The 20,740-nt window shown below is 33.3% G+C and overlaps 1 protein-coding gene across 8 annotated transcripts in view; it reads left to right on the top strand.

The window, feature by feature from the left end:
• CCDC88A (coiled-coil domain containing 88A) overlaps positions 1 to 20,740 on the top strand; it is a 97,184-nt gene that overhangs the window by 16,372 nt on the left and 60,072 nt on the right. For all 8 annotated transcript variants that reach the window (XM_084900794.1, XM_084900796.1, XM_084900795.1 and 5 more), the window contains exons 3-7: positions 6,481 to 6,589; positions 9,200 to 9,269; positions 11,628 to 11,686; positions 16,637 to 16,720; positions 18,298 to 18,438. In XM_084900794.1, coding sequence (XP_084756920.1) covers positions 6,481 to 6,589; positions 9,200 to 9,269; positions 11,628 to 11,686; positions 16,637 to 16,720; positions 18,298 to 18,438 — 463 coding nt within the window. The remainder of the gene's footprint in view (positions 1 to 6,480; positions 6,590 to 9,199; positions 9,270 to 11,627; positions 11,687 to 16,636; positions 16,721 to 18,297; positions 18,439 to 20,740) is intronic.

Genomic DNA, 20,740 nt, shown 5'->3' with positions numbered 1-20,740 from the left:
GATAGCCCTAAATGGAGATGATATTTATCCACTTAATTATTTTTCATAAAGCAATCATCTGGTATAGTTATTTCAAATGTTTCATGCAAATGTTAGATAATTATGGGCTATCATATAAGGTATCTCAAAAATTAAAAAAAAAACCCTGTATACAACTAATTTTAAATTAGAGTGGCATGATCAAAAACATGAGCACATGTAGTTGTTAAGCACCAACTCTAAACAGATGGTCCAAGAGGATAATATAACAGGTTTACAGTCTGCTTTGAAGAGAAGAAAGCCATTAAAACTATCAGATTTCTGTTTCTCATAGATATTAGTCAATGAATAAGTAAAGACTTAATCCTTGGTTCTAGAAGGACCAAATCTTAGAATATTAGTGTTGTAGAATTGCTATCATTTCCTTCATCTATTACCCTAATTTAAAAATCACTATATACCGTAGTGGGTAATACAATTGCCTGTTTATTGAAATTAATGTGTCTTGTCATAAGTAGGTCATTTATAAATGTGAAATTGCTTGAGGCTCTCTTTTTCTGCCATGTTACATTTAACTTCTGGCTGGACAGATTTGAGCTATATTGCTATGTTATTTGCCTCTATAGTATTTTAAAATTTTTATTTTACAAAAGAAAATGGCTGATTTGAGATTGTTAGTTTGGAAAGAGCTATGTGTAATTAAAAAGGTACTTGCTCATATATCACAAGTATCATTCTGTTGCTCATCTTTTATTTTAGAAAAAGACCTTTCCAAATAGAAATTATCCTTTTTTAAGGTATGTTTTCAAAGGGAATAATCAAAACTTTATTAATTATGACTATTCTGAGTTAATCTTACTTAGTATTTTAATATTGAACATAAAGAAAAGAGAATGTTTAGAATACTTAGTAGACTACAATATCCTTGTAGAGAAGTTTGGAGTTATATTGTAGTACATACTGTTTACTGTATGTACTGTGACTATTATTGTATGAAGAAGTAAACCTTAAATTACACGAAGGAATGGAGTGCTTCGGTCTTTATATTTGACAGAATAAATTATTTATATTGTTTTCTTTTTTTTCTTTTTTCTTTATTGATTAAGGTATTACATATGTGTCCTTATCCCCTCATTGCCTCCCCACCCCCTTACTCATGCCCTGACCCCCTGATGTCTGTGTCCATTGGTTAGGCTTATATGCATACATACAAGTCCTTTGGTTGATCTCTCCCCCCTTACCCCACCCTCCCCTACTTTCCCTCTGAGGTTTGACGGTCTGATCCATGCTTCTCTGTCTCTGGATCTGTTTTTGTTCATCAGTTTATGTTGTTCATTATATTCCACAAATGAGTGAGATCATGTGATATTTATCTTTCTCTGACTGGCTTATTTCACTTAGCATAATGCTTTCCAGTTTTATTTTCTTATGTTTATGTGCAGTCCCACACATTTTATGACTGAATTTCTAGCATATATAAATATATATATATAAAATGTGCTTCCGCTAAGTAACAGACACAATTACTTATTTTTTCCCTAGAAGTAAATAAGATGACCAGGATTCAAAAACAGAATTTTTGTGGGAGTTTTGTCCCTCTTTTAAAATATATTTTAGCCTGGCCAGATAGCTCATTTGATTAGAATGTCATCTGATTTGATCTCTAGTCAGGGCACATAGAAGAATCAACCAATGAATGCATAAATAAGGGAAACAACAAATCGATGTTTCTCTCTCCCTCTCCCTCTCCCTCTCCCTCTCCCTCTCCCTCTCCCTCTCCCTCTCCCTCCTTCTGCCCCTCTCTTTCTAAAATCAAACATTAAATAAAAATGTTTTACATGATTAAAAGCATTATTTGATACCAAAAGTTTCACAGTGAAGAATAGCAATCCTACTTCCTTTTTTAAAAGCAGTTTCTTCTTTCACTTAGCCCCATATACTATGGTGATAATATGCTTACCCTAGTATTTATTTTATTTCTCCCTTTTAGACATTATCTATTGACTTCCTGATAATGATAGATGAGATTTTAGCTTTTTAATGCTCATCTCTATTTCTTGCCTTGTTTCTCTAACGTATTGTAAATACAGTTAAATCAGTAATCAGTATTTACATTAGTATAACAATACAGGATGGGGCAAAAGTAGGTTTGCAATTGTTTATATGAAAAATAATACAGTGATAAATAATAATACAATAATAAACTCGTGTACTCACAACTGTAAACCTATTTTTGCCCCACCCTGTTATGTTTCCTGCCAGGTAGTATATCATTACATTGTTCTTTTTTTAAAAGTACTATTTTTCCTGAAGTTACTCATTTCCTTGATTTACATAATTTTCAGTAAATCTTTTCTTAAATATGCAATTACAGGGTCTCCAAAAAAATGTACACACACTTTGAAGATTATAAAGTCAGTGTTTATTAATATATAGTTCGATTTCAAAATTTGCAAGAATTTACAGAAATTAATTTTTTTTTGTTAATGCCTGTTTTCAAACTGCTGAACATTCTGGTCTAGGCACTGCTAATAACATGAAGCAATGGAATTTCAAACATCAAGAATCATTTCATTTGGTATTTGTATGCCTTCAATTCATTGACTTGTTGCCAATTTTGTACCGGAAACTTTATCTTTTATGTATCTCCATAAAAGTCTAGTGGGACTTTAGGATAAATTTTCTTTGTTCAAAGCTTAGTCTGACTTCACCTATTATTTCAAATCACTTAAACCTGAAAAGGAGTGAAAATTAAGTGAGTTATCAGCTGTTAAAGTGTGCGTACATTTTTTTTGGGGGGATAACCTTTATTTTTCATAGGAGGGGAGATTAAGACCTTTCAGGCAGCTTCACCTGAGGTTAGTTTCTCTCACATAAAGAAGATCGTATTCTTGGGGTTAAAGGGCTTGTTTTCCAGGATCCTAACATATGTCAGTTTGACCCTAACTCACATTAGGCATGCATCAAATGAGAAACCTAAGCCTTGTAATTGAGAGTTTATTGCTCTCTGAGTCCATACCTAGAGTGCTTAGCAGTTATGCTGGTATCCAACTCCAGAGAGCTGATAGATAGACTGTGATGTGATATCCAGTGATTCTAAAGAAGTAGGAACTTTCCAGTTCTGTTTGCATGTTGAAATAACTTATGAATGGTATAGTGTAGATTAGATACTGAAACTGAGGCTCTGGTATCAGCCTGTTCTTCCAAAAAATTCCACTCTTCTATCAGACTTCCTGATGAGTCTACTAGATTATAGAAATCCCCTCAAATTCCACGTAATCATAGCAAAGATTTGTAAATACAAAGCACCACAGTTTTATATGAGAATACAGAAAACTTTATTCTCCTACTTTGAGATCCAGGTGCTGACAGCCAAACAAGGGTACAACTGAAAGTTTGTACCCTTGCCCTGGCTGATTTGGCTCAGTGGTAAGAGTGTCAACCCTTGGACTAAAAGGATCACGGATTCGATTCCTGGTCAAGGGCATGTACCTAGGTTGCAGCTTTTATTCCCAGCTATGTGGGAGGGAGGCAACCAATTGATGAGTCTCTCTCAAATCAATGTTTCTCTCTCTCTCTCCCTCTCCCTCTCCCTCTCCCTCCCTCCCTCCCTCCCTTCCTACCTCCCTTCCTCCCTTTCTCCCTATCTCCTTTCCTCCTTTCTACTCTCTCTAAAAAAAAAAAAAAAAAAAAAAGGCAACCCAAAAAAATCAATGGGAAAAATATCCTTAGGTGAGGATTAACAACAACAACAAAAAAAAAAGAAAGAAAGAAAAGAAAATTTGTACCCTTTTACCAACTTCTTTCTAGTCTCTTCACCCCCTTAGCCTCTGGCAACTACTTTTCTATTTTCTGTTTTTATGAATTTGACTTTTTAAAAATTCCATGTATAAATGAAAACAGAGTATTTTCTTTCTCTGGCTTATTTCATTTGACATAATGTTGTCAAGGTCCATCCATGTTGTCACAAATGCTAGGAGTTTCTTCTCTCTCTCTCAATATCTCTCTCAATCTCTCTCTCTCTCCCTCTCTCTCTCTCTCTCTCTCTCTCTCTCTCTCTCTCTCTCTCTATTTCAGAGAGGAAGCGAAAGGGAGAGAGAGATGGAAACATCAATGATGAGAGGGAATCATTGATAGGCTGCCTCCTACATGCCCCTGACTGGGGATTGAGTCCACACCTGGACATATGCCCAACCAGGAATTGAATCAGTGACCTCCTGGTTCCTGAGTTGACACCCAACCACTGAGCCATGCCTGACTGGGCAGGATTTCCTTCTTTCTCATAGCTGAATAATATGTGTGTGTGTGTGTGTGTGTGTGTGTGTGTGTGTGTGTGTATGTATGTATGTATGTATCAGATCTTTATCCATTTATCTGCTGATGTATACTTAAGTTGTTTCCATATCTTGGCTATTGTAAATAATGCTGCTGTGTACCTGCAGAGAATAATTTGAAATCTTGATTTCAACTCCTTTGGAAATATACCCAGAAGTGGGATTGCTGGATTATATGATAGTTCTATTTTTGATTTTATGAGGAACCTCCATAGTGATGGCACCCATTTACATTCCCACCAACAGCACACAAGGGTTCCCTCTTCTCCACATACTCACCAACACTTGTTATCTCTTTTCTCTTGATGTAATTGCCATTGTAATAGGTATGAGGTGATATCTCATTGTAGTTTAAATTTGCCTGATGATTAGTGGTGTTGAGCACCTTTTCTTGTATGTTAGTCATTTGTATATCTTCTTTTGAAAAAATGTCTATTCAGTTTCTTTGCCCATTTTAAAATTGGATTATTTGTTTTTTACTATTGAGTTGTATCGAGTTCTTTATATATTTTGGATATTAATCCTTTATCAGATATATGATTTGCAATTTTTTTTTCATTCCATAGGTCACCTTTTCATTTTGTTGATGGTTTCCTTTGCTGTAAGAAGCTTTTAAGTGTGATGTTATCACACTTGCTTATCTTTGCTTTTGGTGTCATTGAATTTCTCATTCTTAACCATGGCCTGTTTTTCTTCTTCAGTTTCTGCTGATTCAAAATCATTGAACCCTTTGCTTTCATTAAATCTATAAAGATTACCCAAGATAAAAGTGTTAATCTGAGTCATCAGTGCATTCTTTAATTTCCTTGGGATGTTGCCTATTCACATATACTCTTCATTATCTAGTGAGAATATAGATCATTTATTGGTTATTAGCCCATAGTTTACATTCTTGATTGAAATAGCTTTATTTTGGGTTATGGAAATATATCCTATATAATAAAGAGGTAATATGCAAATTGACCCTCATGCCCTCACAAGATGGTTGCCTATGACCAGGCCAGCAGGGGAGTTAGTGAGGAACCACCAAACAACTGAACAAGCAGGCTGCGTGGGGTGACCAGGCCAGAAGGAGGGGCAGTTGGGGACAACCAGGCCAGCAAGCGGGGGCAGTTGGGAGTGACCAGACCAGCAAAGGGAGGCAGTTAGGGATGACCAGGCCAGCAGGGGGGGGGGCAGTTAGGGGCGATCAGGCTGGCAGAGGTGGGCAGTTAGGGGCAACCAGGCAGGCAGGCAGGCAGGTGAGCAATTAGGAACCAAAGGTCCAGGATTGTGAGAGGGATGTCTGACTGCCAGTTTAGGCTCTATTGTCCCAAATTGGAGAGGGTGCAGGCTGGGCTGAGGGAACCTCTCTCCCCTTCACCCCCCCACCCTGTGCATGGATTTTGTGCACAGGGCCTCTTGTGTGTGTGTGTATTTTTTTTTTCTTTCAAGGAAATAAGAGGTTATTTATCTAAGGAAGTTGTAGAGACAAAATGAGAATGAAGTGCAACATCTAACTTGTATTTCAAATTTAGTTTATTGTCTTAGAAATTTCAGATGCATTAAAAAGAATTTTTTTTATTAAATGATGATTATCTGTGTACATATACCATTGCGCCCCCCCCCCCCCCATACATGCTCTCCCTCCCCAGAGTTTTGTGTCCATTGGTTGTACTTATATGCATGTATACAAGTCCTTTGGTTGATCTCTTATCTTCCCCAGATCTCCTTGCCCTCCCTGCTGTAATTTGACAGTCTGCTTGTTGCTTTACTGTCTCTATATCTATCTTTTGGTTCTTCTGTTTATAATGTTCTTTATCCATAAATGAGTGAGGCCATGTGGTGTTTCTCTTTCATTGATTGGCTTATTTCACTCAGCATGATATTCTCCAGTTCCATCCAGGTTGCTGCAAATGATGAGAATTCCTTCTTTTTTATGGCAGCATAATATTCCATTGTGTAGATATACCATAGTTTTTTGATCCAATCATCAGATGCATTTTTATTTATTAGAAGCACAGAATATGCTTCAAAGTAATAATCTGTCCTTTTGAATTATCTCTCATAAGGTAGATGAATGTACAATTTGTTTAAAGAAAAATACATGATTATTTTTAGTCATCTATAGGTTGCTATATATTTCAGTATAATTTTAGTTTAAAGTATTTTTTTAAATTTCTTTCAGTAATCCCAAATCGGAGACTCAGAGAGTAAATAAAAAAGTCAACAATGATGCCTCACTTAGAATTCATAATCTATCCATTTTGGTGAGACAGATAAAATGTTATTATCAGGTAAGTGTGTTTATTTTAATCTATTATATTTTAATAACTGCTCACATACATTGTTGTGTTACTTAGGATCAGTCACCTAACAGTGCTTATTATATGCCAGGTACTGGTCCGTTTCCTGGAGATAGAACAATAATGACATAGTTCCTTTTATGCAATGTTAAGATACAAGTAAGCACTTCATCATTAGCTAATTTTACAAATAATTATTGTATTTTATAAATTTTTAAAACAAGTTCTCAGTTTCCTGAGATTTGTATAATGCAATATCTTATTAGCTTGCTCTAATTATGTTTTTCAAGAGTGTACTTTTTATTGTTCTTTTTTATTTTATTTTATTTTTTTTAATATATATTTTATTGATATTTCACAGAGAGGCGGAAGGGAGAGAGAGAGAGAGCTAGAAACATCGACCAGCTGCCTCTTGCACACCCCCTACTGGGGATGTGCCACAACCAATGTACATGCCCTTGACCGGAATCGAACCTGGGACCCTTCAGTTCGCAGACCGACGCTCTACCACTGAGCCAAACCGGCTTCGGCTTATTGTTCTTTTTTAAACTTAAATTGGATGCATATTGTACAATTTAAATATGAGCATTCTCATGGTTATCAATATACCACTAAGAATTGCTATAGCTGCATCATACAAATTTTAGTATGTTATATTTTTAAAATGTTTATTCTGTGAATTTTCTAATTTTTGTTATGATTTCTATTTTCAGTTATGAGTTATTTAAACTCTGCTTTTAGATTTCCAAAAATAATGGTATTTTTAAAACAATTTGTTGAATTTTGGTCAAAGAATTTGGTTTGTATGATACTGACTTTTTGACATTTGTTAAAAATTACTTGACTTGGCCTAGTATGTTGTCAGATTTTATTAAAATTCCATGTGTGCTTGAAAGAGATCTGTATTCTTTAATTGTCTGGGTGCAGAGTAAGAGTGAGCTTGTTGTTAATGTATTGTTGAAACCTTTTGCAGCCAGATTAATTTTGTCTCTTGGTCTCCCAGTTATTGAGAAAGATGACTTGAAATCTCCCATTATAATGATAGAGTGGATTATTCAAGTTTTCCTTTGTACACTTTAAAGCTATGTTATTGGGTGCAAATGAGTTTCCTCACAATGTTTTACAGATTTTATTCTTCTGTCTCTGGATTCTTTATTGTTCTGAAGAAGTTAGCTATCAGTCTCATTTTTGTTCTTAGGTTGAACTGTCACTTTTCACTCTTGGCTGCTAATTTTGTCTCTTCGGATATTGAGTCTTTACTATTCTATTACCAGATATACTTCATATATTTTCTGTTAAATGTATACTAGGCTTTCTTAACTCTGTCCTCCATGTTTATTAAATTTTCTTTTAGCCCTAGCTGGTTTTGCTGAGTGATTAGAGCATTGGCCTGTGGATTAAAGGGTCCAGATTGAATTCCAGTCAAGGGCATGTACCGCAGTTGCAGGTCAATCCCTGGCCCTGGTCGGGGCATGTGTGGGAGGCTACTAATCACTGTATCATTTTAAAAATATATATTTTATTGATTTTTTTACAGAGAAGAAGAGAGAGGGATAGAGATTTAGAAACATCAATCAGCTGCCTCTTGCACACCCCCTATTGGGGATGTTGCCCGCAACCAGGGTACATGCCCTTGACCAGAATCGAACCTGGGACCTTTCAGTCCGTAGGCCGGAGCTCTATCCATTGAGCCAAACTGGTTTAGGCCACTGTATCATTCTTACATCGATGTTTCTCTCTCTGTCTCTCCCCCTCCCTTCCACGCTCTAAAAATCAATGGAAAAAATATCCTCGGGTGAAGTTTAACAAAAAATATGTTTTTCTTTTATATTCAATCTTGTGCTAAATTCTGAGAAGTTTTTCCAAACTATCTTTTCAGTTTGCTAATTTGGTCTGCATATTTGTCAAATCTCTGTTTTACCCACTGATTAATTTGACCCTCAATAATTATATCGTTCCTTTCTGGAAGTTCAGTGTGATCTTTCCTTAGAGAAACCACCCTCCTCAACATCTGCCAGAGGCTAAGAAAAACAGCTTTTTCCTTGCTTCCCTCGACACGGCTTAATTTTTTCTGAGAAATTATCTTTTTACTTTGTTTTGAACTTAGTCATATATTTTTTTTAAAAATTTTAATCCTTCAGTATTTTTAGATTCCTTTCTAATAGCTAGTACTCCTAGTTGCCAGAAATAAAAGTCTATGCTAAATTTCTTATAAAATTTTTAAGCCCAGATGTTAATAGTGCCAAGATATTAATAATGATTTTCTTTTTCTTTTTTATTTATGTATTGATATGAGAGAGAAACAATGAGTTGTGGTTCCATTTATTTATACACTTATAGGTTGATTCTTGTATGTGTCCTGGACTGGGAATCAAATTTGCAACCTTGGGAATCAGGATGACACTACTACTTGAGCTTTTTCTTGACTGTCACTCTTTTTTTTAGACATATCTGTATGTATTTCATTAACGTTTGCTGGATGACCATTTAATGGCAGTATAGCACACATGCAGAGAAGTGCACAAATCATAAATTATAGCTTGTTGAGTAATTACCTAGTCAGCATTTCCTATGTAACAACCTTTGGACATCTTTTTATAGGAGACATTGCAGCAGTTGATCATGATGTCATTGCCAAATATCTTAATTATTGGGAAAACCCCCTTTTGTGGTAAGTATTAACTTTAGCATAATGTGATAATAAAGTCTTTGCTTTTGTAATACTAGAATGCTTACCCAGATCATGTTTATTTACATCAACAGACCAAGTTGTTCATGACTCTATAGGGAAAGCTGGAAGTAATATTCCATTTTATATAGAGAAAATAAACTCAGAATATTTGTAAGTTGTGGATAGGATCAGGCATACATTTTCACTAAGTCTGATGTTTTTTCTACTATACAAATTGATAGTTTTCTGTGATAAGTTTTAGTGGGTAATAAACAAGGATAGAAGATAATGTAGCTGTTGGCTTCAAGGAACATAACCTAAGAAAAGAAGTATTTCTGAAATAATTTTTAGGTTTATTTTTATATATTTCTTCTTATCTACTATGTACCATTGCTCAGTTGTTTGAGACTAAGGTTTTACTGATTGATATGCTGTAATTTATAAATATAAATTACTTCTGAATGGAAAGAGGAGAACCAGTTTCTTAGATCATTTAAATTATTTTTTCAAAAGTTTCTGTACTTTGCTAGATTTTAAATGTGACATATTTAGAGTTTTAATTTTTGAATAATTGGGGAAATTAGTAACTACATAACCATTTCAACAATGGACTTACTCTAACAGGCTGCATGTAACCAAAATAAAGTTATCTTCTCCAAATTGTACCTCTACCAAAATAAAAACTAAAATCAGCCCTGGCTGGTTTAGCTCAGTAGTTAGAGTGTTTGCCTGCAGACTGAAGGGTCTCAGGTTCGATTCAGGTTAGGGTCATATACCTTGGTTGTGGGCACATCCCTAGCAGGGGGTGTGCAGTAGGCAGCTGATCGATGTTTCTCTCTCATTGATGTTTCTAATTCTCTATCTCTTTCCCTTCCTCTCTATAAAAACTGAATAAAATATATTAAAAAGAAAGAAAGGATGATAGCTTAAAAAAAATACTAAAATCACATAGCTGTTTTTATTGAAGAAACTACCAGTTACCTAGATTGGGGCACTATTCTGGGATATTTGGTTATACAAATAAAAAAGGAAAAAATATTTTGTATGTAGAATAGAACTATTTTTATTTCCACATGTATTTAGTAATTACCTATCAAGTAGGGACCAACAATATAAAGAAAATGATTTATGCTCTTCAGGACCTTGTGTTTTGTTGAGAGATATAGATTACTGGGAAATCATGTAAGAATTGGTACAAAATAGAGATATGTAAAAATGTTAAGACATAAAATATGGAGCTATTACTTATTTATGTTGGCAGATTAGTGAGGTTTGGGACCATTGATGGTTAGGTCAAAGAAGACTACACAGAGGTGTTACATACAGCTGTGCCTAGGATTGTGATTAGTAAGTAGAGGGGCCAGGGGGAAGGGAAGAAAGGCAGAGTAACAGAAGTTAAGCAGTTTGGGTGTATTTATATTTGGGGAAAGGTGATTAGTGTAGCTAAGAAAGTAGGCTGTTTCAGGGAGAGTAGGAGGAAATTTTTGAAAAGAAGATTTGGAATTTATAATAAACCAGATTGGCCTAATGGTGAAATTCTGGTCCAAAGAATTGACTTTTTTTTTTTTCCATCTGCTAAATGTTTTAAGCAAACCTGAGTTGAATTGGTTAGCAGATGTGTGTTCTTCAGTTCTTTTGCAGACCATTCATTTTGTCCAGCTCATTATATACATCTATTTTACCAGTTTCACTATAACTGACAAGGTTTTGATCCTCATGAACCTACACAGTGGAAAGCCATTTAAATTTTACTCATAGATGACTCATACAAGTTATTTTAGAAAGAAAACAATAGTCCTAAAAGAAGCCTGATATGTTGGGAACCATTTTGACTGATCTTGAGGCATGTCCCTACAATTCTTAATTTAGTACGCTAGTGTGGTATTATCATTTATGGAAAAGTAGTGGATTTATAGTTGCATACTTCATTGCACAGAACCTTGAAGCCTATTTTATCTATACTGTAGCTCCTCAAAATTGAAATCCTTGTACATTTCTCCTGCTATTACCACATTGTACACAGAGCTGTTTTCTTAAAATTTTTCATTGTACTTACGTTTTTAATCTTTTAGTCAAGTTGTGATTACCCATAGACATGCTTCTATCAATATAAGAAAGAGAGCCTAACTGGTTTGGCTCAGTGGATAGAGCATCGGCCTGAGGACTGAAGGGTCGCAGGTTCGATTCCGGTCAAGGGCATGTACCTTGCTTGCAGGCGCATACTCAATAGGGAGTTTTTGTTTTTTAATTATTTTTTAAAATTTTTATTTTAAAATATATATATATATTATATATATATATATGAAAGAGAATTGAACTAACGTAAAATATTATACTCAGTTATTGTTTTTATTTCAGAACAAGGCACAGAAGAAGTTAAAAAGTTGCTGTTACTTTTACTGGGTTGTGCAGTTCAGGTAAGTTTAAAATTTTTTCATATTTAATTTTGATAACTTCTTTATGCTTTTTTAGGCTTTAGTTTCTGAAAGCCTTCAGGATGGGCCATTGGTTTTCATAGTCTATGTTAGAGATTTTAGATTTTGAAGAAAAAGAATTATTCTCTTATTTTATTTCAAACTTTAGTTATATTACCAGGTAGTTATATGATTTAAAATCTTTAATTATTCTTTATCCTGAGGCTTCTAAGGCCCCCAAGTTTTTCAAGTTTCCTTAAAGATACCTTTAAAAACCTCTCTCAAAACATCCTTATAATTAATACATGTGTGTGTGGTACTGAAGAAAAGTGAGAATGGCAATATGAAGGAGGCAGAAATTATGAAAAATGTTTTAGGAGTCTGGGTTATTGTTATATTGCCCTTTTAATCGATGACTAATAATAATAGCAGCTATTAATTTATATAGGTTTTCTTATATCTCTTTTCAGATAAGGGAATTGGTGTTTATGTAGGATGATTTTTAAGTAACTCAAAATTAAAACACTTAGGAGAGTCAAAAAGGGGTACTATTAACAATTACAAAACACTGCTTGTGTAAACGGGGACTGCCCCAGACAAAAGTGGTTGCTCTAGATTCAAGTCATATTGTTAGTAGGCCAAAGAATAGAGATTCAACTTCAATTTGATGTTTCCTTTAATCAGCCAATGTTTGGATGAATTATCACAGTGATACTTTAAATTTTTCTTTAAATTTATTGATTTTGAAGACAGGAAGAGAGATAAACCCTGAGAGAAACGGAGAGAAATATTGATTTGTTGTTCTACTTACACAGTCATTGATTGATTCTTGTGTGTACTCTGACCAGAGATTGAACCCACAACCTTTGGTGTATCAGGACGATGCTCTAACCAACTGAGCTACCTGGCCAGGACACAATATAAATTTAAACTATCTCAGTTCTTTATTGAATGAAGTATTGGTAAACCAATAATGTGGCCACTAATAATGTTTTACACGCATATGTCAGAAATTAAACACCAAAAGAGTGTTGACTTTTAGAGCTGACTGCTTGGGGGCTGTATATACAGTGTATGTTATTTAAGTTTCATGCTGTATTATGTACAGGTGTTTAATTCATAATTGATTACATATTAAATTAAATATAGTGTTTGTAGTCATTGCTGTTCTAATTTGGTCATCAGATTCTGAGTTAGAAACAGCTCTAAATTATTTACACACATCTTTTGTGTACTGTATTTGTTTTTAAAAATACCTCTATTGGTGAATATTATATAAATTTAGACAACATAGTGACATTATACATTTGGTTATTACTTCTGGCTACTATTTAGTTATTATTGATCGTTACTAAAAGTGATAGTAGCAATGGAGCAGAACCAAGGACTTTTAAAATGAACAATTTAGGTAAAGCCTAAAATATTAAAGAAGCCATCATTATTACCATCTGTAAAGACAACAAAAGAATATTATAAAAATCTAAGCTGTTTCCCCCTCCCTTACTGTTTTCTGTAGCTCACATGATAATATCCCAGATGCTGGAAAATGAAAAGAATGCCATGGAAATAGTGGTCCTTTTTCTTACTAAGATAAATCAAGCATTTCATAGGTTACTAAACCCATTGCGTGTTTCCTAAAGAAATTTACCAAGACTTTTTTACATTTGATGTTCATTTCATTTTCCTTTATTACTAAAGTAAAGCAGAACTATATAATGGACCTGCTTTTTAAAAAACTAGTTAATCGCCCTAGCTGGTTTGGCTCAGTGGATACACATTAGTCTATGAACTGAAGTGTCCTAGGTTTGATTCTGGTCAAGGGCACATGCCTGGGTTTCGGGCCCCATCCCCAGTAGAGGATATGCAGGAGGAAGCCAATCAATGATTCTCTCTCATCACTGATGTTTCTCTCCCTCTCTTTCCTCTCTGAAATCAATAAAAATATATTTAACACACAAACAAAAATACTACTTAAGCCATGCTAGAAATCACCAATTATCATATTAGATATGTACATGCAATTAAAACAAGATTTTCAGGCAATGTTAAGTATTGTTAATTTTTCCTATTAATATATCAGCTGGTTATGATTCTCTGTACTTTAGATTCACATAATCTGGGAAGGGTTTATAAGGTAGATATTACTTCAAATAGTCATTGGAATAGGAAGGAAGAATATTTGAGGAGATTAAGGCATTAGAGAAGGCACAGAATGGGAAAGTTGTGTAAAAGAATAATTAAAAATATGCATCAGTATGACATTGTAAAGTAAGCTAGAAAATAGAGGATATTATTTTCTTTTTATTGATTTTTAAGAGTTTTTAAATTATAGTTTACATTCAATATTGTTATTTTTTAATTTTCTATTTTGTACAGCATTGTACTTAGACAATAATAGACTTTACAAAGTATTCCCCCAATATTTCCAGTACCCACCTGGCACCATACATAGTTATTACAATGTTATTGACTATATTCCCTATGCTGTAGTTTACACTACTTTGTAACTACAGATCTGTAGTTCTCAATCCTTTCACCTTTTTCACCCAGTCCCCCAAACCTCATTTCCTCTGGCAACCATCAGTCGATTTTCTGTTTCTATGGATCTGTTTCTGTTTTATTTGTGTGTTTATATGTTTTTAAATTAGATCCCAAATATAAGTGAAATTATATGGTATTTGCCTTTCTCTGTGTGACTTATTTCACTTAACATAATACCCTCTAGGTCAAGGGTGAGGAACGTCTGGCCTGAGGGCCCGATAAGGCCGAGAAATCATTTGGTCTAGCCCTGCCAAGGCATTTGGGGTGAAATAATTAAATGTTTGACCAAATGTAGCAGGCTAGTTTTCAAGTTGATAATTTTGTATGGCCCATGAATGATGTTATAAATTTCCACATGGCCCTTGGCAAAAAAAAAAAAAAAAAAAAAAAAAGGTTTCCTGTTTCTTCTTGAGGTCCATCCACACTAAGTAGCCATGTGGTTTCTGTGTGGACAGCACTGATATAAAACATTTGGTCTGATTATTCAGCTTCAGAGTTTGAATCTTCTCTCATTCTCTTTTCCATCTTGATAATCTTTCTCTTTTCTGCTCTTCAAAATTCTATGACATTCATTCTATATTCTTTAAAAAAGCCTAACCTATTTATAAAGCATTTCAGCATTCTTAAGACTTTGTGGATATTTTAAGTGTAAAGGAAGAATCTTATTGATTTATGTTATGACTGTGTTAAAGGTTGAGCTCCTAAAGATAGTGTAAATAAAGAAACAGAAGCTTTAGGAGTTAGGAAAGTAAAGAGTTTCTGTTTAGTTTAAATTGAAGAGAGACAGCCAGGCTGGTGTGGCTCAGTGGTAGAGCTTGGACCTATGAATCAGGAGGTCCAGGTTAGATTCCCGTCAGGGCATATGTCTGGGTTGCAGGCTCTATCCCCAATAGGGGACATGCAGGAGACAGCGTTCTATGAAAAAAAAAAAAAAATTGAAGGCAGACAGATATGACAGTTGAATTGGGGGACTGTCTCTTTAGTGAGTAATAGTCTCTCACTATTTTATATGCTCATTAGCTCAGACAGCCATCAAAAAAAAAGTTAACATTTTCAAAAGCATTAAATTGAAGATTTTATTTTTTATATCCTACATAAAAAGTTATTTTATATATGTTTCAAATGTACTGTCCAAAGTCATTCTTATTGTTCTTATTAGGCCTGTCAAATATTACTTATACATAAAAATTCTTGTTTTTAAACAAATTTTTGTTTTATATCCCAAATTTTGGCTTCCTTTTTTAGTTACAGCTAGGAATTGCACGTTCCTGGTCATTTAATTTTAAATATTATTATGTCATCCTAATAATTTTGTTTTTACACGATATAGAACTTTCTGCATTAATGGAAATGTAGTTAAGTTAAATTGTGTGGCAATAGAATAGGATGTTACGATTTGATGTAATGAATATGTAAATATAAATCAGAATCTTGCTAGGTTTCTTAATGATCAAAGAGTTGATTTTCTTTTTGTGAGTATAGAGTCTTCACTAGTGTTCAGTAATTGGCCCAGGGGATACCACTGGGCGAGACAAGGCAGTGCTGGTTATTTTGTATGCACTTCTCATTTGGTAGCTGGAGGAATACAGTTACGCTAGCAGTTGGAATGAGTGCAGTGTAAGAGATGTAGAGGGGAGGCAGAGATTAAGGTGCATGTTAAACTGCTATTTAATACTGTTTAGAAAGAAAAAGTTTGGCTTTGCATTTTAATATTTTTAATTTATATAATGTCTTTAAAATGTTACACAAATGCTGCCTTTATTCCACTTGACACTTGTGTACTTGTATATACATTTTTAAAATTTGCCCCTGGTAACTTTGTTATAAGCAAGTCAAATATTTATGGTAGTGCCTTATAAATGTTGAGCTGGTATACAAAAGTAGGTTTCTTAGATTGATAGGCTAAAGATGTGAGAATGAATTGTAAGCTTGAGGTAAAAATTGCTTACAATTTTTTTCCAAGAAGAAAGGCTGTGTTGTTTGATGATAGCCAAAGACTGACTGAGCATTTTGGCTGTATTCCGAATTCTGCCACTGACTCACTGTGTTTTTTGGCAAGTAACTTATCCTCCCTGAAACAAGTTCTTGATTCTTTACTTCTCTGTTTGTAAAGTTAGCATAATAATATTGTACTGACCTCAGATGGGTTGTGTAATAGTTTCCCTCTTTAGAACTTTGAGGCATAAAAATAGTATGGATTTTCAATGCCTTGCCTTTTAAATAAATACTTCTAAATTGTTATCTTTTTATTAGGTAAGCATATTAAAGAGACCATTTAAATGCAAAACAAAACAAAACCCTCATTGTACTGTTCAAAACATAGCCAAGAGTTTTACCCTGACGAGTTTTCAGTTATGTACAACATGTTAAGTACTATACCCTATAAACGATAACTTTATTCATTTCTTTTAGTGTCAGAAAAAAGAAGAATTTATTGAAAGAATTCAAGGATTAGATTTTGATACAAAAGCAGCAGTTGCAGCACATATTCAAGAGGTAATAACGTGTGTACAATTTTTATGAAGCTGTGGTGTGTTTATATATGTAATCTCCCAAAGTCATAGGATAAGCAAGAGCAAATCAAGGTCAAATATAGATGAGCCCTGCTTTTAGACAAATTGCCATCTTCTCTTTAGAGACAGTTTCTTAAATGAATCAATCATCTTATATGTGGCATAGTGCTAACCATAAACGTACTTTTGTGTTTATACAGAGAGACATAGACAAAAAATGTTATTTGAGGAATGAAGTATATGTCTTTTATAGATAGCACAGAATAAATAGTATAGTAAATGGAAGCAGCAGAAAGTAGATCATTGCATGTAATTCAAAACTAAAGTGAGCTAAGATGATTACTATAGTATTTTGTCATCCAGTGATTTTTACTTTAAATGAATGGACACAGCATAATTTTTATTGAAACTTTTACTTGGACTATAAATGGTGATTTGTAATATCTTTATAAAAACTTAAATCTAGTATATATTGTCTAGTACATATTGTGCAACGTCAAGTAATTGAAGTTATATATTTATTTGTTAAGAATGCTTTTAAAAGCTGCTGTTTCTGCATTTATCTAGACTTGGTCCTTTAATAATCTTGTATATTTTACAAGACTTTTTAGAATTAGAGCATGCTAAATTTTGCATGCTGGTTATAAAGAGAACTAAGGGAAAGGGAAGGGAGAGGATTTTTAAATAGTTAAAATTGGTAGTGTTTAAAATATTATGTATTTAAATAACTTTGTGTTCCCATATGTCATCTTTTCTCTTAGTTAACATTCAGAGATCCCAGCTTTCTTGTCAGTAATATTATTGTCAACAGTATGCATGGTAAAACTCTATAAAATATGGTTTTATTGGTAGTTTCCCCTTATATGTGTTTGCTTGTTTATGCTAGCTCTGTGGCTTGTATTTTATTTTAGATAAATGCTAATTGTTGCAAGTCACTAAATTTGCCAACATTCTTGAAAATGTTATTTTTGCTGCTTAATGCGAAAGTTAAAGCAAAATATCAGAATCATGATGAGAAAAGGAAAGTAAGAACTAAGTATTTCACTTATATAATTTTCATTTTTTTAAAAAACCTTTATACTAGGAGTTCTTTTCTCCTTAAGTTCTGTGATGGTGTCATCTTCAGAATTTATAACAAATTAGTTTTATAAGTATAAAAATATAAGAACATATATCCTATATGATTAAAAACTTTTGCTTTTGAATTAAAGTACAGTACATTTAGTATTATCTAATGAAAAGTTAAATTGATTTTGTTAAAGCAGTTGTCAGAATCAATGTTACCTTCCTTTAAAAATGCTTTGAATTAAATATCTTATTTTTTTAATTGACTGGAAAAGAAATAGAAATTTATTTAAAATTTTATATTAAAAAATAATGTTTTTAAAAATAATTTTTAGTAGTAGCTTTTTCATCACTCATTACTTTTTAAACATCATATTTGCTTTTTATATTTTTATTATATGGGACATAATATTTGAGCTAATATTTTGCTAAAATGAAATAGATTTTAAGTATTAGCCATTTTAAAAGTTATTTATCTTGGTTGTTTTTCTAAAGGTTACCCATAATCAGGAAAATGTGTTTGATTTGCAATGGATGGAAGTTACTGATATGTCTCAGGAGGAAATAGAACCACTCTTGAAAAATATGGTGTTGCATCTAAAAAGACTTATAGATGAGAGAGATGAACATTCAGAGGTTTGTACATTTCTTTCAGTATATTACCAAAGTTTGCTTCCTAAAAAAGAGAAAAGTAGCATTTAGAAACACTACAGAATTAATACATCATTTATTAAAATACTGTATACCTTTTTTTTGTGCAAGGTAGGAACCAGAAAGGACATAAGAGCCCCATATTAGATAAAATTAAACAGTAAACTAGTAAACAGATTACAATTAGGGTTTCTTTCTTCCTTTCTTTTTAAATTATTACTCTGATTTCCCCCCCTGTGTTTTCTTAAGTCATCTCCTTAGCTTGGCAACAGTACAAAAGTGTGAAACTGAAAATATTGTTGATGTAAGTGGAAAAATCATTGCCTTGAAGCATAAGAATTTACTTAAGGATAATTTTTAGTTTTATTACCACATGAGGTTGGAAAAAGAAGTGTTAATAAAAGGAGAATAACAGGTGTTATGTATAAAATATCTCACAAAAGTTCTCAAATTTTTGTAGTCAGTATAATGAGGTGTGATTTTTAAAAAAGAGAATTATTATAAACTCTTTTAAGACAGTACTTTGCTTTTTAAAAAGAGGAAAAATTGCTCCAGAATTTTTTGCCTGCACTCTCTGAAAACAGCTTGTAATTTTCAGAGGAGTCTAGACTTCAGTGCATGTGGTGGTGAGTAATATTTTCTGAATATCAGACCAAAGTACTTTGCCATTCAGGAGAATGTATAGCTTTGATCATTTGTTCCATTTACATGGAGACAGTTTTGAGCTGATTTATACAGAATTTGATTACTCTTGGGACAAATAAAAGACTATATAGAAGAAATTCCTAAAGATTTATTTTTATGAACAAAACTTTCATGTCTCTTTAGAATATATTCAGTTCTGATGAGAATTTTCAGTTTTTCTTCAGTCATTGAAGAAGACAATATAGGAAATAAAGAAATATTTTAGAGCAACAATTAAATTTTTTAAAAAGCTAATACAGTGAGACTGAAGAAAGAAAAGAGTAAATTGAAAAAAAATCTCTAGTACCGGTATATATCAAATTTACCTTGAATTTTGTTTCATTTTCAATCTGATTTTTGAACCATATGCTGTATCTTTTTTTATATTAGTATCTTTTCATCACTTTATTCATTTCTAGAACATCCTTTTGTATGTCAAGATATTAAAGGTATTCTGTTAAGGTGTTCTCCAATTTCTGAGGAATTACTTCTAAAAATCTATACTTTGGCCCGGCTCCTGTGTCTCAGTGGTTGAGCATTAGCCTATGAACCAGGAGGGTTCGGATTGATTCCCAGTCAGGACACATGCCTGGCAAGGGCATGCAGGAGGCAGCCAATCAATGATTCTCTCTCATCATTCATGTTTCTATCTCTCTTTCCCTCTTTCTTCCTCTCTCCGAAATTAATTTTAAAAAAAATCTATACTTTGGTTTTATATCATTGATAAATTAATCTCACTTACATGAACTGATTAATATGGTAAGATGCGGTACATTATTTTGGAAAAATGTGAACAAAATATGTGTCATTACATTCTCTGTTAAAATTAAAAAGAATAATAAACACCATATAGATTATTTGAAAAACCTTTTTAAAACTTGCCCAATTAAGCATTTTTGTTGAATTTGTTTTTCTAACAAGGAAAAAAGAACCAGTCTCATTCTCCTGTCTATGGTATTCAGGAAACAAGTTGCTAGCTGATTTAATCCCAGTTCTCTTGGGGGAGGGGGAAAGGGAGAACTTTGATTTGGGTCATCAGGACTAATCAGAAAAGACAATTTTGTTTTGATTGATCTTTTGTCATAGTTGTTTCACTTTAATCTAAATAGCATAATTTGATCACCCTGTCTTTAATGACTCTTCATCTTTTCATTATTAATGCTATGGAACAATGATCTTTTCAGGCCTCTCTTTTTACTAAAAACCAAATAGGAGATTTTGACGAATTTAAGATTTCCGTTTATTTTATGTCAAGCTCTGTGTTAAGTTTAGCATATACTCTTAAGTCTGCACAATCACCCCATTTTATGGATGAAGATCCTTGAGAGGAGAGAAGTAACTCCTGTGCGTATGTTCTTAATCATTATAATACCTTTGCCTAAGTCCATGTTTGTGATGAATACATCTTAGATTCTTTCCCTTAATAATGAGTTCTATAAGTAGAATTATTAGTTCACCTGAATATTTTTTCTTAGCATTGATGTATTTTTTAATGTTCATTCTTTAATCTTTCTAATAAAATAGCAATATGCAAATTAACCATCACTCTAGTACACCCACAAGCCACACCCACCAACCAATCGGGAGCAAGTATGAAAATTGA

Source organism: Pipistrellus hanaki (assembly GCF_964339955.1).
Source record: "Pipistrellus hanaki genome assembly, chromosome: 12".
In the NCBI taxonomy this organism is placed as follows: Eukaryota; Metazoa; Chordata; class Mammalia; order Chiroptera; family Vespertilionidae; genus Pipistrellus; species Pipistrellus hanaki.
Note: the sequence above shows the minus strand (reverse complement) of the source record. Positions and strands in the feature narration are given on the sequence as shown.